The 9065-nt window shown below is 39.4% G+C and overlaps 1 protein-coding gene across 7 annotated transcripts in view; it reads right to left on the bottom strand.

Annotated features, from left to right (window-relative positions):
• The window catches only part of MED15 (mediator complex subunit 15), a 33402-nt gene that overhangs the window by 1664 nt on the left and 22673 nt on the right, over positions 1-9065 (bottom strand). For 4 of the 7 annotated variants that reach the window (XM_080628297.1, XM_080628293.1, XM_080628295.1 and 1 more), the window contains 9 exons: positions 6805-6947; positions 6374-6501; positions 5350-5484; positions 4923-4986; positions 4688-4754; positions 4075-4235; positions 3706-3872; positions 2730-2828; positions 1030-2592 (listed from right to left, as the gene is read on the bottom strand). In XM_080628297.1, the coding sequence (XP_080484423.1) occupies positions 2456-2592; positions 2730-2828; positions 3706-3872; positions 4075-4235; positions 4688-4754; positions 4923-4986; positions 5350-5484; positions 6374-6501; positions 6805-6947 (1101 nt within the window). In that variant the 3' untranslated portion in view covers positions 1030-2455. Of the gene's footprint in view, positions 1-957; positions 1005-1029; positions 2593-2729; positions 2829-3705; positions 3873-4074; positions 4236-4687; positions 4755-4922; positions 4987-5349; positions 5485-6373; positions 6502-6804; positions 6948-9065 lie in introns of those variants that run through there. The other 3 variants (XR_013957909.1, XR_013957908.1, XM_080628294.1) reach the window with 3 other exon arrangements.

The following is a 9065-nucleotide window of genomic DNA, read 5'->3' as shown; positions in this document are numbered from 1 at the left end:
ATTTCAGGGCCATTCAGCTTACTCTGGATGTAAATCAACACCCAAAACTATGCTGTAGGAACAAAAGCGTTCAGTAGTATGAAAGTAAGCCTACAATAACCATTTTTGCTAGCAAATCAATCAGTTTGCTTGAGCCTTAGAGCTGCACGAGGGCTGCATCTCCATGCTCCACACCAAGCATGAGAAAAGTCGCTTCATACTTACAGTCATTGTCCTGGCTGTGATGCTGTAAGGTAACTGTCCTGGTGCAAGTTTGATTTGAGCAATTTGATACTTGAGGGCCTTGGCTTTGCAACTTGTTTGCTTAAACTGCCACTTCCATAATCAGCTCTGCAGTCCCAGGACCTGGGTCATCATTTCTCTCTCTTTTCTACCTCGTTTTCTACAATGACCAGTTCACAGCTATTAATTTGACACACCGTGGGTACATGACCCACTTCCAGATCTTATGATTTATCTTCTACCTGAGAAGCTGCTGTGTGTCAGGATGTCTATCCCACCCTCAGTCTAACATCTCATTGCATCTTGTTTGAAGGAAACTGAAGAGTACTGCAGCTATAGTGACTGCTTTGAAAACTGCACTAGCAAATTTATTGTAAATCTGAGGGACACACGTTTTGCATCTATTTCCAGATATGTTTTAAACTGTTAAGAAAAAAATGCTATAAGTGCCTTCATGTTAGACACTGGCAATACCTTTAACCCCCTGTTTCTACCCTTATGTCCTGGATTATGACTTAATTATGTACTATAAACTGTTAGTGCTGCTGATTCTTTTGCCCTAAGGGAGTCAGCCATGTAACAGAACTGGTTAAAAATCTACATCTTTCAGTTGTAGATATCATTACTAATCTCTTGACCAGGTCTTCCAATTCACTACAAGGACCATAGTGTTGCATGGGATGAAGAGCCATTATTTCCTCCCCTAACCTTCAAAGCCTTTAAGTCTTCACTTACCATAGAACAATGTAAGCATCACCAAATGGACACAACAGAACCAGTATCTATGGATCAACATGGCAAGAGCAGTATAATGTTAGCATCCAACACAGGAATAATAATAAATTTATTACAATTGAAACAAACAGGTAATGCATTAGTTCATGTACAAAATACTGATAGCATTCTGCTGCCTCAGTCAGTGCTTACTAAGTACCCACAGTTAAAAACATCCTAAAACTGATGACACCACACAGATTTACAAAGGTCATAGCAATTCCTTGACACTACTGGAAGAGAGCTCAGCTACTCTTTAAGGTTTGCTGCACAATACGGGGAAATGGAGCAGGATGCAATGGGAACATCTGAAATTTGAAATTGTTCTGCACCAGGAAATTAAGAGTGACCAACTTATAAGCATGGGGAAAATAAAACCATCACACTATGCATGAAATTAGTTACTCATAGCAAATGTTTTCATTAGCAGTGCCCAATGATAAGGCAGCTGATGACCAATTTGACTGCCCATCATTGCTCAAGGCACAGAATCTTAGTTGTCAGTTCCTACTCCTGAGCTATGTTGGTTTTAACTTTTCTTTTTAAACAAACTGATGAAGTACAGAAGCATTTTCACTGAACTGCATCAACTTCCAAAGAAAGCCAGACACCTCAGAGAGACTCCTAATAAAATAAATGAAGCTACAAACCTGCTGGACTGATTTGTGTTACTAGTTGGGTTTGTTCCCCCACACCTTTACATACACATTTACTGAGTTTATAGAGGAAGTCAGTGTGTCATTAGTATCTCTTTTTTTCTCACTCCAGAAGTGAGGTGATGAGAAATGTGGTCCATGCTAACAAAAACCCAACCATTTAAACAAAGGAGTGTTTAAATAAGCTATAAAATACCTCCTGCCCCCCCCCCCTTTTGTTCCCCACTCCCATGTATAATTATCCAGATCTCTTTCAAGTATTTGAGGGATGCCTTAAAAAGCTGTAATTCATCCCATCTCTGGGCAAAACTAATAGGCAAAAAGGTTGCAGGAATCACTGACAAGTTTGCAACCGCATTCTAGTTGCAGCTAATTTATTTCTGGGGCAGTATCAGGTCACAAAACACACAATGTGAAACAAATACTGGCACTGAACATACTTTGAAGCAAATTAGGATATTTTCTCCCTACTCCCTCTTATACCAGACTCCCTGACGGAAGTCCACAAATAATTTCTTCTCTAAGAAGACAATAAAAACTCATCCTAATACAGTCTCAAGAACCATATATACACATTTTGTATATTTGAAAATGCTGGCAAAAGTCCACAGAGGCAGAAGATAAAAAGCATGAAAGCCAAGTCTAACATCAGGTTCTCTACTGAACCCAACACCTAGAAACAAAACAACGTAAGGCTTCTTTCTTCTGAAGTACCCTCACCAAAATGCAATTTTCCAGTTGCATGTGGAAGAGACCAGCTGTTGAGACCTTCTTTCTTGCTTCACGGTTTAGGAAGTGAGATGTTATGCAGCAGAGAGGCAGGCCTGACGAATACTTTGTGCCCAGGTGTTTAAGAGTGCCGTGACCGAATGCTTGTCTGGAAGTTGCAATAGTTTGGAAGTCATGTACCGATACACGGACTGCAAAAAGGGATTGGCTGCTGGAAAGAAAGAGGTAACAGATAAATAGAGTTACAATAAAAACAGTATTTAAAAAAAGACTAATATACAATGTTCACATTTCCCCACTATTACTGCATCCACATGCCCAGAAAGTGTCATGCTAGCATCCTCATACCATACTGTCTAGGGTTTTTTATCCACAGAGGGCTCTGATCTGGATAGTCCGCTGGAACACTGAGCTGTAGTGGTGGTACATTTGGAAGATTCTTGTCATCTAGAATGCAAACAAAATTCCCATCAGAACAAAGCATTCCTTGCTAGCGAGAAGGTTTTTTGTGCATGATTCAGTTTGGAATCTAGACTCACCCCAAGGAGGAACCAACCTACACATCTCAATTTTTATTGAAGGCAATCTCATTGCTTGCTTTAGCAACACTTTTAAATTCTTGGAAGAAAAGCCTGGCGAATGCAGCTCCATCTCTTACATATTCCTGCACCTTGCCACTCTTACCATTTCATCAGCTGAACTTCACTAAGTTAGACACCTAATTTCTGAAAATTAAGTGCCTTATACTGATATTCAGGACAAAACCAGTTCCAATTTCTCAAACGAGGGGAGGAGGAAAGAATCTATTTTCCCCATTGGAATGCAAGAGCAAAACAAGTTAATAGACTATAACGCTTTATGATTATTCAGCTGAGACCAAGAAAGATGCAATATGAACTTTTCTTGAACATATACCACTGTCAGTGATCACTAGTACAAACTGAAATAGACCCTCCCAAAAATTAACTCAACATTTCCCTAGCCCTGTCCTAGTTGCTGGAGGCAGAACAATTCTCATGTACCACTATAGGTCAAGTCAGGAATAAAGATTATTACTAACAACGAATTATTTTCTAGCCACTAAATGAGATTATCAGCTGCAGCTTCAGTGCAAAGAAAGGATCAGTCAGCATGAATGAAATCTCCAGGTGTACCCTTGAAGCAGGCTGCACAGAATGTCATGATTAAGCAGTGGCCTGAATCTGGTAAGTACAGATGTCATGCAGAAGCCAAAGGTTAGCAAGATTCAAGGCTGTTAGCAAAAACTCTTCAATCAAGCTCAGCACTTCTTTCTGAATTCAGCCCTTAGTTTCTTCTTGCTTACCTAGCTTACATATAAGATGAACTGTGCCATTATTACTGCAGTGGGAAGGGTCCAGGTTCACCAGGAATTTAGGATTTAATCTTGCAACTTCCCCTTGTAAGACATTTGGTATGGTTTGTCTTTCATCCTCTTCATATTTCCGTTTTCGAGGGGAAGCAACAGGAGCCCTGTGTAAAATACAGTCCGCAAAATGACTAGGTGAAAACTTTGTGCCAACACTGCATTTGTCAAATATTTTACAGCTGTAAAAAGGACAGCTATAGCTCACACCCATCTATAAACCCATCTGCTCTTTTAAAAGCTTCTATAGATAAATGTCTTTTTTGTTAAATAATGAACATAAGACAGACAGCAAGTCATGATACATACGTGATGGGTGGCCCATGAATTGCAGTCATAGCTGGCATAAATGTACGGTAAAGGGAATGGTTGAAGACTGGTGAACGGATGTTGGCCAAAACAGCATCCAGAAGTGGCTGACACAAGTACTGCTGTTTGGTGGGGGGCACTGCGGGAGGTGGTGGAGTAGGCTGAGACAGAAGAGAAGCCCCCAAAAAAGAAACCTTTACTATTGATTCTGCAAAATTTGATAGTGGTAATCTTCCAATGCATGAAATGCAGAGGATTCTCAAAACTGCATACAGTAACATTAATGGGGAAATAAATAATAACAAAAAAACCACAAAACATTCACAGCTCTCATTTAAGAAATCTATCCTGAAATCTACTGCAAAAATTCCTAGAAAGGACTCAAGTCTTTGCACAAAGTACAAGAATTTGAAAGCTCAGCTAAAAGAAACATACAGGTGACTTACGTAAAGTAAATGCTTGCCCATTTTTTTTTTTCTGTTTCCTTATTTTGTCCAATCTTACTTGAAGCCTTAACAGCACGACACCAAGAAATGCAAAAAATTGTCTTGGCAAATCATATCACCTTTTGGAATTAACTGTTTATCTCTTGACAGTTCACAGCATTACATACCACAGCCATATCATTTTTCAGCTTCTCCAGAGCAATTTCACATTTCTGCAGAGTCTTCAGAGGGCACCTGCAGAACAGGACAAACTTCACCACCACAAAATGGTCACCTTGGCTGAAGTATTTCTGGTATCTAAGCCCCACAGACAGCCTCAATGCCAACAGGGCTGGATGCTAAACAACAGATTTCTGGAAGAGCTGGGGAATCTGATGTCCAGGCAAAAGGAAAAAGAGTTACCGTTTTGAAGGGTCAGTCAGGATATCCAGCAGACTCTTCATTTTACTGAGGTCCTTCTTCCTATCTGAAATAACATCAGAGACACAAACACTGACTACAAGAATAGCTTCCTTATTTGCAGACAGGAATACAATATAAATGTTAAAAGTGAAAGCATGCATATCCAAAACAGGTATGTCCGTTGTGTAAGCAATATGTGTCCCAAAAAACATAAGTAGTAAAGAAAAACTGAAAAGAATTTAAGGATGAGGATTTGATTTCTTCTTCACAGTAAATCTTTACAGTCACAGGCAAGAAAAGCATCTAACTTTCACTGTCAATTTTAATCCCTAGAACAGAAACCATCACAAAAGACAAGTTCCTGCTACTTTCATCAGAAGAGACAGCTGAAAGACAGAAATGCACAACTAAATATAGGAAACCTCACCTTCATTCTTATCTATTTTATTGATCATCCTCCGGAGTGGCTCAATGTATTTTGATAGCTGTTTGAGTTTTTCCAGATACTGTTGCTCCTCTGACTGGCTAGAACTGGCTGGACTCATGACAGAATTTGGATTTCCTGGCAAGAAGTAAAGACTGCATGTCACAGGGATGATAAAAGATACTGCAGAACAACACTCTTGCATTTCAGAATCCAGGTCTGAGATGTGGCACTCCCAAATTCACAGCTCACATCAAATATCAAAATTCACAACTGGATGCCCTATAGTTTAAGGGCTTGACCAATCCTCTAATCTTTGTGTAGAAATAACATGTTTGTGGACAGAACAGCAATTCTCATTTAATAAATTTTTTTTCTGAAATGGTCCAAAGTTTCATACACCCATTTTCTAGGTCCTCATTCTGCCTTCACTCTGGTGCATTGAACACTAAATCAACACAGTGAATTTGCTGCAGTTTTCCTTAAGTCAGTGCTTTCCAACTGCAGAGCACACAACAGTGGTATGAGAAGGAACTAGCATGTTACTTCCATTCACGGTGTCAGAAACTGCTTATTACATCTGGGAGAGAGAAGAGCACAAATGTCAGAGTACACCTAGAATGGTGTTTTGGAACAAAGCAGCCTGCCACCTGTGATTAAGTGCAATTCTACAATTGCATGCTGTTGCTATGGGTTCTTTCCTGCATGGAACTAAGGCATCATTATGCCTCTATAAACTCGCTCCATTAAATCAAGTATCATTCTTTTTCAAAAGACGTGGGAAGTTAGAAAAACCCATTACATAGTTCAGTAATGAGAAAAGAAGTTTCAATAGACTTTGATGCGAGATATCCATGTTGTTGTGTTACGTGGTACATGTGCCATGTTCATTACTTGCAATGCTGGCTGCTTTGTAGAGCTCTTTAAACTTTACATCATGCTAAAAAACACAAGTGTTTTTGGGAACTATAAGTTACCAAAACATACCCCAACTCATGGTCTGCAGTATAATACCCAGATCATTTACCTGGAGTGTTTAAAGGACCTGGGGATGGGACACTAAAGTTCTGAGGTGTTCGTGCAGCTGCTGGGCTCTGCGATGGCTGTGGAGATGGACTGGGGAGAAAGCTGCTGGGTGATGGAGCTGGGCCAGAGCTGAAAAATAAGCATAAAAATCAAACCTGCCAGAATATGACAGGGAAGCACGATCAGTGAGCAGATATGCTTTTTAGCAGGCTTTGTTACAGCACTGTGTAGCTCTGTCAATAGTAGATTTGGTGAAGATTTCTTACAGTTTCTTTATTTAAAATACGGATTTTCAGACTGTATTCAGCACTATCCTGCCTATACTCTCACTGAAGTTATCAAAATTCATTGACTTCAATGGAAACAGCATAAGATACATTGAACGCTTCTGAAAACCTCGCCCTTACAGCACTGACAAAGAGTCTAGCTCACCTGACATTTGAATTTGGCTGAGAAGTTGGCTGGCCTGGCTGAGGAGATGGCTGCGGCTGTGGTGGAGGAGGCATTGACTGGGGGGTTTGAGCTTGTTGGACAGGAGATGGGGATGACATCATGGTAATATTGTTCTGGCTGACCTGAAATGTGGAAGAAGATAAGATCAATAACAACAAAAGGGAGTAAAGGATGGGAACCTAACTAAAAGGCTTTACCTACGGAGAGAAGCGTATCCTCAGACCTACAAGAAATTAAAGTGTTAAGTTTCCTGTTCTCTCCCATAAGGACAGTCCCACCTGGATTAACTCTTAAGGCTCTCAGGGCAGTACTTCACATCAACTTTACTAGAAATAACCATTAAAACTGCACATAATTTGAGTAACTGTATAATCATTGGTTTTTATTTCCCAAACCATCACACTGCAATTAAAATATCAGTAATGCCACCTGAAAAACCTGTACTTTATTAGTACTAAAGAAGAGCAGGAAGTAAAGACAGTTCTAATTAGAGAATTAACAGCCATAAAAACTCCTCCTTATTTTGACATTTGAATTCATCTTCACAGTCTGTCAGACTTGACTGTAGCTTCCCAATGGGCTTTCTTTACGAGGAAGGAAGGACAAAAGCACAAATCATCAACATCTTGCTCAAACATTCAGCTTTGAAAATCTGGGTGAAAATAGAAACACGCCAAGCTGAAAGCCTGGATGGGAAATTAAATGAAGTAGCTTTCTGGCCTTAGGAGCATGATGAAGTATGTCTAAAGGACAAAAACATCAATATTTCCAGAGCAGTATCTAACTCTGTGTAACAATTAAGTGTATTATTTACACAATAAAGTGCCAGAGCCAGACGATGCTCCAGTTAGAGCAACTTCTCAATTTGTTCTAATGGACACTTTTCCCCTTGATCACCTAAAACAAAAAAACCTGTTTCACAGTAGTGCACAGTAGTGCAGATATTAAGTGATCATGTTTGTTTAAGGGACATGCAGAGTTCTTGTGACCTGAGGTTACAGACACATACATACAAAGATAAATCAAACTAGCCTCCAGAGGCTGCATATTATGACTCAGTAATCCAAGCGTCCATTCTGTAAGTCACTTGTTAGCACCTTCATGAATTAACAACTCCGTTTCCCTCGGTCTAAAGCATTTTCAAGCAAAGATCCCAGTAATCCACTAGTCCCAAACACTTCATGGGCACTGCAACTTGGTGTTGTCCTTCACTCATTAAATATGCATCTAAATCATCCAACTGTTTCCAGAGGACATGATATTTAGCACACGAAAAAGCAAGTATTGCATGACCTACTTTCGCATGTACACACTACATATGACAAGAAATGCTTTGCTTGGAACACCCCATTACAGCATGCAAGAAGTCACACTTCACTAAAAAAAAATAAATGGGCCCAAACAATCTCCAGCTAGGTGCAAATGTAAAAACTGCTAAACCTGAAGATGCTACTATATAATCCCTTACAGCATAGTTTCAAAAAATCAAACACAGTCTGACGTACTAAAATTTTTTTTTTTCCATTTTCAATTACCTCATTATCTTCGCAACCTCTCCTGCAAAGAGAATATCTGGAACAAGTGAGGCTGAAATGATGTTTTAAATCAGCTGTGATATCGTCATTTTCTCCATAATCAACAAATACTGAGGCTGTGATTACTGTTTTCCTAGGAGGTGGATTTTTTTAACAGTACATGTCTCTTCAACAGTAAGGAAAACATTTCTGAGACTGAAAAGCACACACTGCGGCCCATAGAAACTAAGCATCTCACCACTCTGGAAGCATGCTAGGATGAACACTGCAAAAAGCATTCCCTGATGGTTTCACAATTCTATTCAACATTCTATCAAACAAAGTGATTTAGAACTTACCCATATGGATGCTGGGCCCATTTTTTCATCAAGTCAAACTAAGATCACTTTTTGTGGTTTATCATTTCCTGAAAATCAGGCCCTTTTTAAGTGTCTGAAGTTGGTTACATAAAATTACTTCTGAAAACTTAAATCCTTGTGTTTTGGGAAGCAAAGAGAAAGATTTCATTAGGGCTTTTGCCAGATTTAATCTTCTGTATCTACTTCAACACCAACATCCCTTCACATTAATTTACAAATGTTGCAGAAAAGCAAAGAACATGCAGCATCTACTCTGCACATAAGCAGAGAGTTAGATTTTTTTTTTTATATTATCCCTTCTTGATTTAAGTACCTGCATAGGCAAACAGCTTTCCTTCTTCCAACA

Source organism: Psittacula echo (assembly GCF_963264785.1).
Source record: "Psittacula echo genome assembly, chromosome: 13".
In the NCBI taxonomy this organism is placed as follows: Eukaryota; Metazoa; Chordata; class Aves; order Psittaciformes; family Psittacidae; genus Psittacula; species Psittacula echo.
The sequence above is the reverse complement of the archived record's forward strand: the minus strand, read 5'-3'. Positions and strand labels throughout refer to the sequence as shown.